This window comes from Talpa europaea, assembly GCF_964194135.1.
Source record: "Talpa europaea genome assembly, chromosome: 11".
Lineage (NCBI taxonomy): Eukaryota > Metazoa > Chordata > Mammalia > Eulipotyphla > Talpidae > Talpa > Talpa europaea.
This window is the reverse complement of record NC_140078.1, coordinates 68802255-68818513: the sequence shown is the minus strand read 5'-3', so window position 1 is coordinate 68818513 and position 16259 is coordinate 68802255. Positions and strand designations below refer to the sequence as shown.

The 16259-nt window shown below is 51.2% G+C and overlaps 2 protein-coding genes across 2 annotated transcripts in view; one reads left to right on the top strand and one right to left on the bottom strand.

Moving 5' to 3' along the window:
• Window positions 1-4670: 4670 nt before the first annotated feature.
• TNNC1 (troponin C1, slow skeletal and cardiac type) lies at window positions 4671-7358 on the bottom strand (the record flags this gene model as incomplete). Its single annotated transcript, XM_084247280.1, has 6 exons — window positions 4671-4702; window positions 4778-4914; window positions 5122-5236; window positions 5487-5633; window positions 5851-5881; window positions 7335-7358. The coding sequence occupies 6 exons, from the start codon at window positions 7356-7358 to the stop codon at window positions 4671-4673; spliced, it is 486 nt and encodes a 161-aa protein (XP_084103406.1).
• A 1553-nt stretch (window positions 7359-8911) lies between these two features.
• NISCH (nischarin) overlaps window positions 8912-16259 on the top strand; it is a gene marked incomplete at both ends in the record, with an annotated part of 34396 nt that continues 27048 nt past the window's right edge. The window contains 3 exons of the mRNA XM_084247197.1: window positions 8912-9007; window positions 11161-11244; window positions 12229-12411. Coding sequence (XP_084103323.1) covers window positions 8912-9007; window positions 11161-11244; window positions 12229-12411 — 363 coding nt within the window. The remainder of the gene's footprint in view (window positions 9008-11160; window positions 11245-12228; window positions 12412-16259) is intronic.

The following is a 16259-nucleotide window of genomic DNA, read 5'->3' as shown; positions in this document are numbered from 1 at the left end:
CCACCCACTTACCTGCGGGGAGGAAGAAGAGGATCAGCAGGGAGAAGGTGTGGCAGCTGGGAGGTGAAAAGAAAGGGGGGGAGGGGCTGGATTGGGAGCTGGAGGAGGTGAAGACTGAGAATTTAGAGGATTAGAGAATGCAGAAGAGGGGTCTGCAGAGGGCAAAGAGAGAGAGGAGTCTCGAGACTTAGAAAGTACAGCAGGTTTTCAGGAGGGAGGGAAGGGGCGGAGCGCAAGAGAAAGACAGCCTAGCCCTAAGGATCTCTGACCATTTTCCATTGCCGTGACAGAATTGTTTAGGTCTGTAAGGACCGAGAAGTCAAAAGTGCCATGTTTGGGCCAGTGGGAGCCATTGTCCAATTGATACTGAGGCCACGTAGTGTTGCAGTGAAAGACCAGACGCTTAGGGCATTATCTGTTGCAGTAAAAGACGACACGCTTAGGGCGTTATGTGGCCTTAGTCCCAACGGACCGAGGTTTGAGAGAAGGCATCCCAGTGGAGTGGCCAGAATTTGGCTTGGAATTTGCAGACCCCATGACTAAGTCGGCTCCTTTCCCAACTAACGGGGGCACAGAGTCAGGACGCAGCGTCCCACGAACCTGAACTGGCCGTCGGGGGCGCAGGCCCCGAATCGCGGCGTCCCCCGATTCAGTCCTGGCCTTCGGAACAGAGGCAGACAAGCGAGGGGGACGTCTCCACTGCTCGGTTGCACCTAGGATTCGGGCACCTAGTCTGGAAGGGCGTCCCCAGATCCAGGGTCTAGGTGTACGGGAGTTGGCTGACGTGGGCCCACGGTTTACGGAACAGCCAACCACGGTACGGTACGGGAGTCAGGAGAGGAGCCGAATAGCCAGAGGCGAGGGCCTCCCAGGAAGGAGGGTCAGGCAGTGACTTACCCCAAGGATTAAGGCCGGTGGTGGGTGTGAGATGTCTGCAATGGAGAGGAGAGGTCCCAGGGACGAGAAGGCGGCCCCGGCGCCAGGGGACACGGCCTTCCCGGGTTTCGGCACCAAGATGAAAGGTTCAGCGCGGTAAAGAAAAGGAGAGCCAGGCTACATTTCTTAAAGGGAGGGAAAGTTTATTGCTCCCCAGGCGGACCTCACACACCCAAGGTGGGGGTCAGTGAAGCCGCGCACGTTGTTAGGGGGAAGCAGGGTTTTATAGGGTGGGGAGAGGTCAGGTGGGTAGTTGGGCTCCTATGGCGGGAAAAGTTTGTAGGGCAGGTAGAGGTTCTTTGTCTGAGAGGAGACTCGTAGGGGGAGGGGGGAGGCTCATTGTCTGAGTCCTCCAGGCAGGTATCCGCATTTCTGCCCCCCAGGTGGGCTTCCTGGTTGGCTCCTGCATTTCGGCCTCCTGCACGGACCTTTCACTCCTGACTTGCCTGCTGCTCCCCTCAGCAGTGTATTTCAGTAAATTCACCTGCTCTGCTCCCCACTCTGTCTCTGGTAAATCCTCTCACCCCTCCTTTATCTCTGATCTACATCCCAGTTCTTTCACGCATATGTGTGTGTGTGTGTGTAAATATATATACACACACACACACATATAGAAAGAGAGAGAGAGTCTCCAGTGATTGCTTCTGATGAAGGAGATCAAGGGAGGCTTCATGGTGGAAATACTACCCAGACAAGTGACAACAATCCATCAGAAATGGAGAGGACTGACCCAGCAAAAGTCAGATTAGGTATGCATGTAGGGGAGTGCAACGCCATGTGCTGGTGGGAGCTAGTGAGCCCTTGGTCATCAGTATGTGAGCTGTGTGTGTTCACACATTGGGTGCCACCAAGCATGTGGAAAGGGTCACAGCCTAGCCTCTCCCAGCCAGAATTCTGGAGCGGGCATGTCTGGAAGAAATGATGCTCCCATTTCCTCCCCCACCTCCACCTCATCTGGAAAAGAGATATTGGGACCCTTTTTTCAGGGATCCATGAGGACCCCTTGTTTAAGGTGCCAGTCACTCCACAACCCCTTTTTGCATCTGGCCCAGCCATCTTCCTGTTTTGTTTGCAGAGAGCTTAATTTGGGACCCTCCCCCTCCCCAACTCCATCAGTACCCCACACCCCTTGGGTGCTTCTTTCTCCTCCTCTCAGCCAATAACCCTTCTCCCTCCACCGCAGCCAGCCATGCTCGGAGTCACGACCCACATAGGTGGGACCTTTGCATCTCCATTCAGTCCGTCTTCCTCTGGATACCACTTCTTACGCGCAGTATCCACTCATTGTCCCCCCAGTCTCAGGAAATAGCAGTTTTATCCCGTAAATGAAAGGCCATCTTTGACTTCTTACCTTCTCACACCTCACAGTCACCCCCTCAACAAGTTCTGTAGAGTTCAGTTCTTGAACTTGTCCTGAACTTGTTGCCTTCTCTCCACCACTTTTGCCCTATGGTTCTGAGACCCACTGGGCCTTCTTACCCAGAACCTGCCCCATAGGAGTGAAATCATACAGAGTTTGTCTCTGTCTGACTTATGTATATACACATATGTGTGTGAATATAATTATGACTGTTTCACGAAACATGATTCCCTTTAGGTCCATCCATGTTGTTGCAAATGGCAAGACTTCATCATTATTTTTTAAAAGATTTATTTTTGTGTAGAACAACTGGGGTGTAGGCCAGAGGTGTGGGGGTATGAGGCAGATCGACTGAATTACACTGCTGAGGGGAGCATAGATAGGAGAGGGTTAGATGGGAGAAGTCTGCTGTGCCATGTGGGTTAGCTCCCTGGCAGGGGATCGAACTCAGGCCATCCTGGTGATAGTGCTGAGACTCAACCCCTAGGCCACCCAGGAGGCCCAGGATTTCATCATTATTTTCCAAAAGCCAAGTAGTATTCCATTGGGTATATATACCACATCTTCTTTATCCATTTGCCAATTAATGGACATCTAGGTTATTTTCATTTAAAAAAAAATGTTTTTTGAAAAAAACAAATCTTCATTGTCTAAAAATATATTTATGTAAAAATTCCCCACAAAGATGCTACTCTCTCCTTTCCCTATCTTATTCCTCTTTTTTAACACCTCTGATATAAAGGACATCACTGTATCTTATTAAAACTTCACCCGGATGTCCAGACAGCGCTCATCTGTGCATTCTTCTGTATCTGGAAGCTGCATGTTCTTCCCCACTGCTTTCCCATGGTGGGTTCCCTGGATGGCTCTTCAGGCCTCTGCTCAGTGCTACCTCCTCCAGGAAATCTTCCCAGGCTACTCTGTCTCATAGTTATAATCCCTATTCTAGCAATATGCTGATTTCCTCACTCTACTCATCTCTCCCCTTTCACCCTGAGTTGACTGTAAATTCCACAAGATTAGGAACTAGGCCTTCCAGTGATGGTTGCCACTATCTAGCTTGTGTTAGTACATGTGGGTGTGTGACTAAACCATGGAATGGCTTAGTCTGGCAGAGGTACCCACTGTGGCCCTGCCATCTTGCTTGAGATAGTGTCATTTCTGGGTTGCTTTGGGTGTCCGTATAGGCCCCTAAGTTCTCCAGTTCCCACCTGTAGGCCTAAGTGTATTCACTCCTCCCCCCAGACCTCTCTGGGGAATAGGCAGCTGCTGCTGGCTCTTGCCTCCACTGGAGGCATCTCCAGAATTCCAAGACTGTCTCTGGAATGCTGGGCCTGTGTGGGGAATGCCAGGGCCGGGTCACAGGTGGAGAGGCTGTGGAGTGGCTGGGTGGAGCAAAGACAGCTGCTGACATTCTGGCTGGAGCCTGGGGCAAGTGGCAGCTGTCCTTCCTGCAAGCACCACCACCAACACCTCTACTTCCTTCAGCCATCATCCCCTCCTCAAGGCCAGTGTCACTGTTCTGGTCACATCTCTGGTCTGGATGCCCCCACTAAGCTGAAAGCCACCCAGACCTTGTACCTCTACTTCCTGTCTGGGAGGAAAAGTGTGCTGCTGTTGTCTCTGGGATTCACAAAAGTTGAAAATTACAACCACCTGGACTCAGTCCATCAGACAGAGCCCTTCGGTGGAAGCCAGGTGGCTTGGTGATCCCCCAGAGTCACTGGATGACCTGATAGGGCCCCATGCCTCTGGGTCCCAGATTCATCACCTACTGAGGCAGATGATATGCCTCTCAAAGTTGCCTGCAGGAAATCCAGCGAGTGGGCAGGTAGATGAGCTGTAGGCCCGCAGGGGCCCTGCAGTCCCCTGCTGCTCCCCAACCAGAGATGAGAAGGAGCCAGGACTGCTGTGCCAAGTGGCATCCAGGGCTTAGCCTGGCACAGCAGTTTCTGCTATCTCCAAATGCAGGATCCCTTGGCTGTCAACTGACTGACCCATGCCGTGGTCCCCAGGAGAATTTAAATGCATATCATGGGCCATCAGACTCCGGATGCTGAACTGCTGGAGGTGAGGCCTGGGCATCAGCAGTCAGAGAAAGTAGCCCAAAGGGCATGGAGTGTATTCTGCCTCATCTAAGCCAACCCCGCCTGCAGAGGGTGGCATATAGGGTGGATACAGGGATGGGGGCAAGAAAATGGTCCTTGGGGAAGGGGTGGACCCTGGCAAAGAGTCTCGGGCCCCAGGAATGTGAGTCCGACACTAGGCCTCCAGGGAGCAAGGCTTTATTTGCATTCCCTCAGAGGAGGGTGTAGTCGGGAGGGCCAGCTAGAGCTGAAAGGTGGGTACAGGCAGTTCTGGCCAAGGGTAGTTTCTACTCGACCCCCTTCATGAACTCCAGGAACTCTGTGGAGAGAGGCAGGCTGGCGTCAGGGGGTGACTCTGGCAGGCACAGGGTCTAGCCCACTGGCTCTCACTCACCATCATAGTCGATGCGGCCGTCATTGTTTTTGTCGCCGTCCTTCATGAGTTCCTCAATGTCGTCCTCTGTGATGGTCTCCCCCGTGGCCTGCAGCATCATCTTCAGCTCTTCCAGGTCGATGTAGCCATCAGAGTTTCTATGGAGACGGGGGCGGGGGGAGGGTCTCAGAGCCCGTGGTAGGGGCCAGAAAACAGCCAGCCTCACTGCCCCACCCATGCGGAAAGGCCCAGGCAGCTGGGAGATGCTGCAGCCCACACCCCTGCTGCACGGAGGGGCCAAGGCCGCTCGTCTCCTTTCTCCAATTCTGCTGAGCCGGATCGAAAACCAAGAGTCAAGCACTCACTTGTCAAACATGCGGAAGAGGTCAGACAGCTCCTCCTCAGACTTTCCCTTGCTGTCATCCTTCATGCAGCGAACCATCATGACCAGAAACTCATCGAAGTCCACTGTGCCACTGCCTGGGTGGGGGCAGGGCCACCAGAGAGGGGAGGTCAGACACAGACTCAGGCATAACACTGGCCCCATGTCCTCACTGCATCCTCCCACCAACTCTGTGAGGAGGTGTGGCCATTGTGTCCATTTTATTGATGAGACGACTGAGGCCCAGAGATATGAGGGCACAGAGTAATGCATAGTAGAATCAGGATTCTAGGTGCCAGTATGCTGGGAGGGTAATGGGTCTGGGGCCAGGGGAACAGAGGGGCTCACCATCCTCGTCCACCTCGTCAATCATTTCCTGCAGCTCCTCGGGAGTGGGATTCTGGCCCAGCATCCTCATCACCTTGCCCAGTTCCTTGGTGCTGATGCAGCCATCCTCAGCGCCCAGCACGAAGATATCAAAGGCTGCTTTGAACTCTGTGTCAAGAGGGTGGGTGGGGCATAGTGGCCAGGGTCAGCAGCCAGGACCCTGGAAGGCCAAATCATTCCTGGGGCCACCTGTCAACCTGCCCACTTCTCTCTGAGACCTCAGAAGTCACAGGGAGAGGGACCCCAGGCTCAGGTCCCCAGCCCAGAATCCTCGTGCTCCCCCAGGCTGGCCCTGCTATCCCCCCATGTGTGTAGGAGCGCTCACCATTTTTCTGTTCTTCAGTCAGCTGCTCTACCTAGAAAGGAGAAGAGAGTTCAGGACACAGCGTCAGGCCTTAGCTGCTTGCAAGGGAACCAAGCTGTTCCACAGGAAGGAAGATGGAGCTGGGAAGAGACAGGTCTTGCAGAGGCCACAGGCCCTCAAAGCCCTAATGTAACCCAGCTGGTCTCACTGAAGCTGGGCTCAAGGCCAGGGGAGAGGTGGGCACCCCCTCCAGGGCTAAGGTAATCCTGAGTAACAATAGTTAGTGACCACTCAATGCCTTTTGGGGCCCCCTGCTGAAAACCAAGCTGGGTAGCCCTAGGGACAGCTGTCCTTCAGGTTAGGACAATAAAACCAGTGTGTAGGGGGGGCAAAGTCATCCACTGTAACCTGACCGGGGTGGCTACTGGACTATTTTTAACGGGGGACAAAGTTAAACCTGTTGATTGTTCTGGGGACTCTGGCATGCAGGGGGTGGGGTGGTGTTATCAGGTCCCTTGGCCTGCTGGTGTCTCAGGAGCCAAAATTAGTCCCCAGCCCCGACAGGCCTTGTATGGGCACTGGGTGGAAGGCTGCCCCCAGCACCCTCTGGCACCATAAACTCCTGCAAGACAGGCAGGCACAGGCACCCCTGAGACAGTTGTTGCCCTTCCCTGCCCTGGAGTAGGGATGCACTGAGGGGGTGTTGTGGGGTAGGTGCATCCCTCAAAGACAGCAGTCTGTGCTGGCATGTCCTTGCCTCTGGAGTGGGGGTGGGGGAGGGGCTGTGAGCATCTGAAGCCCCTTAGTGACCCCAGGAAGTCTGTAGGGACCTAGCGCGCGACCACTCACCAGCCCTTGCCCCAGCTAAGCCACTGAGCCCTGAGCCTGCCAGGTTGGATTAGGGCAAGGGCCCTACTTCTCTATTCTTCTTCCTGGCTCTCCCCTGTGCCCAACCCTTTCCTGACTGCTTCAAACCTCAAAGCCCCTTCCCCAGTTTAGGATTCAGGTTCTGCGGTCCCCTTCTCGCTACGTCTGTTCCACTCCCCATCTTCAGCCAGCCAAAGGGGCTGGAAGGGGTTGGGGAACTGTGAACATGTGAGAAACAGACTGTAAGGGGTAGTAATGGGGGTGGAGTGGGGACAGGGAGGCAGGAACACAGAGAAACTGCTCAGGAGGAACAAAGAGATGCAGAGAAACTGAGAAAGACAAAGATCCAGAGACACAAATGCAGAGAGATGTGGCATAGAGACAGGTACAAGGACTACAGACACTTGGGGAAAAGAGGGAGACTTGAGGCTAAAAGGTACAATCTCCTCTCCAGACCCTGCATCCCTCACCTCTTGCGCATCCTGGAACACCAGACCCATGGTCCCCTTGAGGCCTTAGCTAAAAGTACAAGGGCTCTCTCCTGGATCTCACTACCTTCCTGGGGTGACCTCACCCCCCTTCCTGAGCTGAGTGAGTCCCCAGTGCCCACCCAAACCATGCTCAGATGCATCCCTCACCGCAGCCTTGTAGATGTCATCCATGCTGGTGGCTCACAGGGCAGGCTGCTGGCGTTGCCAAGCCCCTCCTGGGCTTAAATAGGCCTGCCCAGCATTCCAAGCCCAGCCCACTCCTGTGAGCAGGATTATCCTCCACCCCCTCCCCTGTCCCTGATGATCTCAGGCTGGCCTGAGTCCACAGGCTGGGAGTCTCTGAAAGGTTTCTTGAATGAAAACATGAACCTAGCAAAGGGCAGGAGCTGCAAAGTGGTGGGCCCGGGACCATGCCCTTACATACAGCAGTTCAACTTGCCGTTCGGTCAGGGAAATGGGCCGTATTAGATATTCTCACTTTGTAGATAAGGAAGCTGAGACTCCTGGACAGGTGGCAACTTGCCCAAAGTCTGGCTGATTTCCCAGTCTCAGTCTTAAGTTAAACCTCTCTGGAGTGGGGAGCAGCAATGTGCAAGGAGAGACTGAAAGTGAGGGCCCTTACAAGAGAAGTCTCAAATGCCGAGCTCAGAGCACAGTGCTGTGGAACTAGTGGACAGGAAATCAGTGACCCACCTTAAGAACACAGTGGTCTGAAGTCTTTTAGCCAAGAATGCCAAAGGCACCATGGCCGACTTTTCATCTCCCCAGGGAGAACAGTACCAGCTCTGGGCTTGGGTCTGCTGCATTCAGTCATTCAACAAACACACCTACAGATGCCCTATTATACCAGACTACCCATCCCACTTCTCCTCTCCACTTGGGCTACCACCTCCTTCTAGGTTTGGGTTTTCTCCTGGGCTCCTCTCTGTGCCTGTGCTTCCCCCATTCTGGCACTGTAGTTCCTGGGTCCAGGGTCATTCTGTTGCGCCCTCACCCCCCATCCCCCCGCCATTTTTAAGTCTATGAGGACACCATCTGGAGTGTCTTGTGCCCCATGGTCAACACATACCCTTTCCTTCCTCCCACCTGCTCTCATACAGACACCCTGTTTGATAAGCACACCAGCTCCCTATCTTGCAATCCAGACACTGTATGGATTAACCCCTTCAACTCAACAGTAGGCAGGAGATCTCTAAGTCTTAGATTAAGAAATAGCCCAGAGTCACTCTGTGCCTGCCCAGGCTCTAAGCACAGCTCATTTGTTGTCCTGTCACACCCTACAGGGAATGAGACCAAAGCGAGGTGAGGCGTGATTACTAGCTCCCCTCTTGGGAGGCGTTAACTGAGCCATGACTTGCTGTGGGCCGCCTGGGAGGTGTAGAGCCCTTTGCCCTCCCTTCCCGGGCACCAAATGACCAAGCCCAGAGCTGTTTCAGCGCCGAGTCTCAGTCCCCAGCGCGCAGCCAGGAGCAAAGAACGCGGCACGAACAAATACACATTACGCAAGCGGACCCGCCGACGAGGCCTGCGCATGCGCGTCACTGGCAGCTGCTGTCAATCACACGTGAGGGGCGGGGCGAGGGCGCGAGAAAGCGGCGGGGCCAAGATGGCGGCGGGGCGCGCGACAGGGGCGGGGGGCGACGGGGTCCGGGGGGCGGTGGGACGCTGACCCCGCCTCCTACTGCTGCCAGTCTGCGCCGGGCGGCGGCGACGGAGCCCGGAACATGGCGGCAGCGACGCGCAGCTTCGGGCCGGAGCGGGAGGCCGAGCCGGCCAAGGAGGCGCGCGTCCTGGGCTCTGAGCTCGTGGACACATACACGGTGCGCTGCGGGCGCTGGCGTCGGACCCCGCGGGTGGCGACTGGAACCCTGAGTCCGAGTCGGGGGAGGGGAGGTGGAGAGGGGGCCTGGGCCCCGCTCCTGGGGAGGAGGGAGATGGGGGTGGCCTACGATTTCGAGGAGGGGGTTTGGGATAGAGAATCTGAGGAAGGGTTTGGGCCTCGCAGGTCCGGAAAGAGGGTCCTGAGGTGCGGCCGAGGGAGGGCGGTTGGGGAAGAGGTACGCGATCGAAAAAGGTTAGGGTTGGGGAGGATCTAGGAATAAAGGGGGTCTAGTGAACGGGGGTTTAGATGAGGCGGAGTCTCTTTAGACTCACCAGGCTCTGTAGGGCGCAGGCCTGGGAGGACGAAACGGGTCCGGGAGGAGGGGTATTGATGGGGGAGTTGTCTGATGGATGGAATGAAGGGAAAGGGTCAGGGTCCTGGAGGCCACGAAGGAAAGGGCGGGACCTTGGTCTGGGGTGGCGTTTGCACTGTGCTCTGAAAATTTGAGGGGGGGACGTCGGGCAGAAACTAGAATGGGAGAAGGCTGGAGCCCATCCACGGGGGAATTGGAGGGGGGTGTTCCACTCAGGGCTGAAAGCGCAAAACCAGGAACCTTAGGGATCTTCATGGCTTTGGGCTGTGGGGTGCAAGGTGGGGCAGCAAGCCACCCTACACACTTAAAGCCTGTAGGGGAGATGCACAACTGAAAAGGGGAGGGGGTGAGTCCAGACATTAATGGAGTTGGAGGTCCTCTTGCTTCCTGATGGGGTCGGACACCAGTCCTATGGGCCTCCCTGCCTGCCTGGCAGGGACTGGCCATGAGATAGGGGCACATACAGAGCATCTTCCAACCTCCAGTCCTTTGTTCCGAAGGGTAGGGGGCCTTGGCCCTGCCTTGGCCCCACCCTCTTGGCCCTAATCCTAACCCTCCTCCTGAGGGTCATTCCTCTGGCTCTTTCTCCTTTCCTGGGAGGAAGGGGGAGGGGGGGTGGAGGAGGAAAGCTGCCAGGTTGGAAGAAGGGCTGGGAGCGGATCCTGGTACAACAGGCAGCCCTGGAGAAATGGCTGCTCCTCCATGGAGGCTGTGGCTAAGTTGATTTTCTCCTCCTTCCCTGTGGGCTGCAGAGAGGAGCAGGGCACTAGAATCAGGGAGCCTCATCCAGGTGAGGATTGAGGTCTTTGAGCTGATGGCTGATTGGCCATCACCCATTGGCTGCATCCAGCAGGAAGATCTGCTCCAGAGAGCTCTCTTTACTCTAGGGGGCTGAGCCCCTCTGAATGGGTGTGGGGGAGGTGTGAAGCAGGCCAACCCTACCATTTTGTCTCCTGGTGTCTTGAATTGAATATTAACATACCTACCTTTTGTTGAACATTTGCTACATATCTACACCCTGTACTAAACATTTTGCATGCATTACCTTATTTGATTCTTAGACTGACCAGGTTTTAAGATGAGAGGGACTGATGCTCAGAGACAGCTTAGGCTCCAGTCATTTACATAAATGGCTCATACATAAGCCACAACCAGAAATAATAGAACAAGATTTTGAACTCAGATCTTCCTTGACTCTGAGAACCATTCCCTTAATTGCTAAACCCATATGTTAGGCCTTGGTTGCCCAACAGTGCCTTTCTCCTGCTTTCCCATCAGCTTCTTAGTCCCTGACCCCTGGCTCAGCTGCAGAAATTGCAGCCATGAGCTAGCTGAAAGGGTTGGACTGGCTTCCAGGATATAGTGAAGTGCCCCTGAGAGAAAATGCAGCCAAAAAGCTGGTCCCGCCAGACCTGTCCCTGTCCTGCCTCTCATGGAAGGGATGCCCTTGCCTGTAGTTCAGATTGGATAAGGCTTTGAATTACCTGAAGGTGAAAAACTAGAGATGTCTTGATAGGACAGTCACCTTTTCCATTCTTCACGGTTGCATCGAGCCACTGACTTATCCTGTGTGCCTGTCAGATCCAGTGCTAAAGCCATGGAGGAGGCTATGAGGGGACCCTGTTGCTCAACAGGAGTCAGGTGCAGGAGCTGGTGGGTCATGACAATTAACTTGGCCTGGGGTAAGGGAAGTCTGAATTTCCTACCCTGTTGCTAGGTTAAGGGGGTATGGGGATACTTCTTGTTGCTTGTTGGGCAAGAGTGGTTTTCCCTTTTAGGTTTACATCATCCAGGTCACTGATGGCAGCCATGAATGGACAGTCAAGCATCGTTACAGTGATTTCCATGAACTGCATGAAAAGGTAATCTTTGAGAGCTGGAGACCTGTGTCTGAGGGGTAGGGAGCTTTTAGGCCAAGATCCCATTGTGCATACATTTGTTTTTGGGCAAAATAGGCTCTGTGCATTTAGTGTTTTTAATAAACCACTTTATTAATGTAGTTGGCAAAAATAGTGGTAGATCATGGGAGTTCAACTGTAACATGTAATGGTGTACACAGAGCTTTTTTTTTTTTTAAGATTTATTTATTTATGCATACAAGAATTGGGATATAGACCAGAGGTGTGGGGAGTGAGAGGATTCACCAGAGGCAGAGTAGGGAACAGAGCAGGCAGATTGACTGAAATACACTGCTGAGGGGAGCAGCGGGCAAGTCAGGAGAGGTCTTCTGTGCCATGTGGGTTGCTCCCTGGCCGGGGGATTGAACTCGTGCTGCAGAGACTGCGGACAGCTTCATAGGTTGCGTCTTAACCCCTTGTGCCACCAGGGAGGCCCTACATGGAGCATATTTGAGCAATTTTAAGATTGCCAGTCCCACCTTGGATGTGACTTGTTGGGACAGTTTATTGGGGAGGGAACGAGTTTGAACTTGTTCCATTTAAAGATAGCTATTCCAGAGTTCAGTACTTTAATATTGACTGTGATTTGATGTCTTTCTTTACTTTTGGAGAGAATTTCTTTCTCTGGGTCACTTGAAGCCTGAGTGTATTAAAGAAAGACCATCAACCTGATTGGGTTTCTTTCTGGTTTGGAAAAGATGTTGAATTAGGGGTCTGGATCATGTCTCCAAGGTCTTCCTATGAAGCTCATTGCCTGGAATTGTATTTGTATTCCTAATGCTAAGTGAATTGATGAGCCAAATCCCAGATGCACTGGGTTGATCACTAATTGGAGCTCCTGCCTAAAGGGCTGGTGGAGGTTTTGACAAGCAACTGCCCTCAGCTGCTTGCCTTAGGCTTGCACCATCACGGAACCTCTATGGTTGACATGCTTATGTTTTCTTACAGCTTGTTGCAGAGAGGAAGATTGATAAAAATCTGCTTCCGCCCAAAAAGATAATTGGGAAAAACTCAAGAAGCTTGGTGGAAAAGAGGGAGAAGGATCTGGAGGTCTATCTCCAAACACTCCTGGCCACCTTCCCTGGCGTGGCCCCTAGAGTGCTGGCCCATTTCTTACACTTTCACTTCTATGTAAGTTCCCCTCAGGTTTTCTCCTTTTCTCCTTTGCCTTCAAGCCCACAACTGCCAAACTCAAGGCAGCAAGCCAGCAGACCTCATCTTTAAGGAGAGGTGAGCTGGAGTTTGACCCTGAGGTTAGAAGATGGAGGAACATCTCTCTGGTGGGGGTGGGGTATGGGCTGAAGCATGGGCACTGATGGGTTTGCCTTAAACTGGTCACAGAGGTTTTCCTCCACCAGGTGTTTTGTTTTAGCAAAGACAGCTTGTTGGTATTTCCACCAGTTTTCTACCCAGGTGAGGCCAGATTAGTAACAGCTGACACCTGGCATAGATGCGTGTCAAGTTGTAGCTTCATAGCTCAAGACTAATTAAGGGATCAGTCTACATTGCCATCTTGGGTTATTTCAGGGTCATAGGTGCTGAGGTTGAGGGTAAGTACCTTCCTGCAGGAGAATGGATGGAAGTGGGTGTCCTCAAGCAGGTCCACGCTCCCTTGTGGATGGAGAACAGCTTTTGTGATCTGAAGTGACACTATGAGTTGTCAGACTTCAGGGAGGGAAGTTTGACATTGTGAAACTAAAACATTAGAAACAACTAACAGTTCCACTTACAAGAATTTAAGGAAATAAATCAGGCAATTGCAAAATAGATAAAGGAACAAAGATCATTTTATGATAGTAATAAGATACCGAAAAGGATTCAAATGTCTAATGGGGGTGGCTTTAAAAAAAAATCAAAGGGTAAACCATATAATTGGAAATTATGCTGCTAGAAATATGATGGTGTAACTGTGGATATGTTGACATGGGAAAATAGATATATTACTACATGAAGAAACAGACCATAACACAGTATGTAGCACATGATTCCATTTTTATAAAAAAAAATTCATACGACTATATTTGTCTAGGAAAATTCTAGATTATTCACCAAGATGCTTGGAGTAGTTATATGTGGAAGATAGATTGTCAGATAATTTACATTTAATTGTTTTCCCTGTATGTGGTGAAGATAGGAAAGGATTCATCCCCTTTTCAGGCTTGCCTTTTAGGGATGGACCTGTGGGTACTGGGCTTAATAGTCTAAATGTGTTTAAAAAGGAACTTTTTTGTGTGTGTGTCCGGGGGGCGGGGTGGGGGGGACCCTCGCCGGCAGCTGGGGAACGAACCAGCGCCACAGAGGTTGCAGACAGCCTCGCAGCCCAGCGCTCAATCACTGCGCCACCAGGGGAGGCCCCCCAAAAAGGAACTTTCTAAAACTATTTTCTTACTAAGACAGCTGAACTTTTCTTGGAATGCTAGATAAAACCTAGAAATTTGCAGGTAGCACTAGCATTGGGCCACTAAGCTTGGAAGGCCGTGTGGACAAAAGGGTGATATTTCTTATGTGGCATATGCATATATGCTTTGGATTTTGTATAGCATATACCAGCAGTGTGTGTGGTTAGCAGCAGTTCCTTGTAGACTTTTTTTTTAAAGATTTATTTATTCATGCATACAAGAGCTGGGGTACAGGCCAGAGGTGTGAGGGATGAGACGATTCACCAGAGACAGAGTGGGGAACAGAACAGGCAGCTTGACTGCAGTACACTGCTGAGGGGAGCAGCGGGCGGGCGATCAGGAGAGGTCTGCTGCGCCATGTAGGTTGCTCCCTGGCCAGCCGGGGGATCGAACTCGTGCTGCAGAGGCTGCGAATTGCTTCATAGTGCATTGTTTAACCCCTTGCGCCACCAAGGAGGCCCCTTGTAGACTTTTTTTTTTACATTTTTTTCCTTATATGAGAAAAAATTTCCATTCTTTATGTGAGTCTTTCCAGATAAACTCTGCTGACTAATATTTTGAGAAATACTGCACTTTAAGAAAGCTTTGATTAGCTATTTAAGGATAAAACTTGATCAGTTTTTTGAAAGTATAACTCATTGCTTGAGACCTGGACCTTTGAGGAGGTCTGCTGGCTGCCTCAGCTTTGCTGACTTCTGAACATTGAAAGGCTTCTTGAGGTTTGCCAAGGTAGGCTTGGGAGCACCCACATATATAGTTCTCATTTGAGGAATGCTCTGCTGCTTGAAGTAGTTACTGTTACACAACAGTCCCCTGGGTTACATAAATCCAAGGATAGAAAAAAGTAATTGATCCATCATTAAGTTAAATGAGGGTTTCTCAGCCATGGCACTGTTGACATTCTAGGTTGTAGAGGATACCCGGTACATTGTTTAGCAGCATCTGTCGCCTCTCCCCACTCGATGACTGTAGCACCTCCCCCAGCCAGATTGGACAACTAAAATTGTCACAGACATTGCCTAACATTCCCTTGAGCCACACAGTTGCACCTGATTGAGAACCACTAAATTTGATCCTCAATAAGTTTGAAGAAGCAGGGCCTAAACTATTTTGTTAGTCTTTTCTATAGACTGAAAGATTTGGGAATGTTTCTTATGACCTTTGTCCCATTAGTGTCCTCCTTGAAACTGTTCCAAACATACTCTACCTCTGTGGGGCTGACAGTGCACTGTGAGGACCCAGGAAGGCCTATTGCCTGAAATGTGGGCTTTTTAAATATTGAAATGTAGTTCACATACCATAAGATTCATTCTTTTAATGTGTGCAGGTTTTAGTATAGTCACAAAGTGGTGCATCTGTCACCACTCTAATTCTAGAACATACATGTCCCCCAAAAGGAATATATTAGCAGTCACTTACCATCCTCCCCACCTCCTAGCAATCACTAATCTATTTTGTCTCTATGAATTTGTTTATTCTACACATTTCATATAAAGGGAATCTTACAATAAAAAGAATCTTACAGAAAAAAAGTCCTTTGTGACTTTTTTCAATTAGCATATGTTCAAGGTTCATTCATATTATAGCATAAATCAGTATTTTTGTCCTAAGTGATATTGTATTGTTTATCCATCTGCATTTTATCTATCCATCAGTTGATGGACATTTGGGTTGTTTCCACTTTTTTTTTTTAAAGATTTTGTTTGTTTATACAAGACCTGGGGTACAGGTCAGAGGCACGGGAGCCTGAGAGAATTCACCAGAGACAGAGCAGGGAGCAGAACAGGCAGACCAAAGACACTGCTGAGGGGAGCAGCAGACAAGGCAGGAGAGGTCTGCCGCCCCATGTCGGTTTCTCCCTGCCTGGCCGGGAATCGAACTTGCGTGGCAGAGGCTGCGGATAGCTTCACAGTGCGGTGCTCAACTCACTGTGCCACCAGGGAGGCCCTGTTTCCACTTTTTGGCTATTAGGAATAGTGCTGCTATGAATGTTCATATACAAGTTCACATGTGGACAGGTTTTCATTTCTGTTGGGTATATACTAGGAGTGGGATTGTTGGGTCATATGGTAACTTTAACATTTTGTGAACATTTTTTCCATAGTGGCTGTACCATTTTACTTTCTGAGAAGCAATGTGTAGATGCTCATCTCCCAATAACCTTGGCAACTCTTGTTACTATCCATTTTTTTTTTAAGATTTTTTTATTTATGCAAGAACTGGGGTACCGACCAGATGTGCTAGAGGGTGAGAGGATTCACCAGAGACAGAACAGGGAGACTGACTGAAATACACTGCTGAGGGGAGCAGCGGGCGAGACAGGAGAGGTTTGCCATGCCATGTGGGTTGCTCCGGGGCTGGCGGGGATCAAACCAGCACCGCAGAGGCTGCGGACAGCTTCACAGCACTGCACTCAACCGCCTGCGCACCACGGAGGCCCACTATCCGTTTTTTTAGAGCCATCCTTGTGGGTATGATGTGGTATCTAATGGTTTTGATTTGCATTTCCCTAATGACTAATGATGTTGAGCCTCTTCCACTCATATGCATATGCTTGGAAAAGTATATTCAAATCCTTTG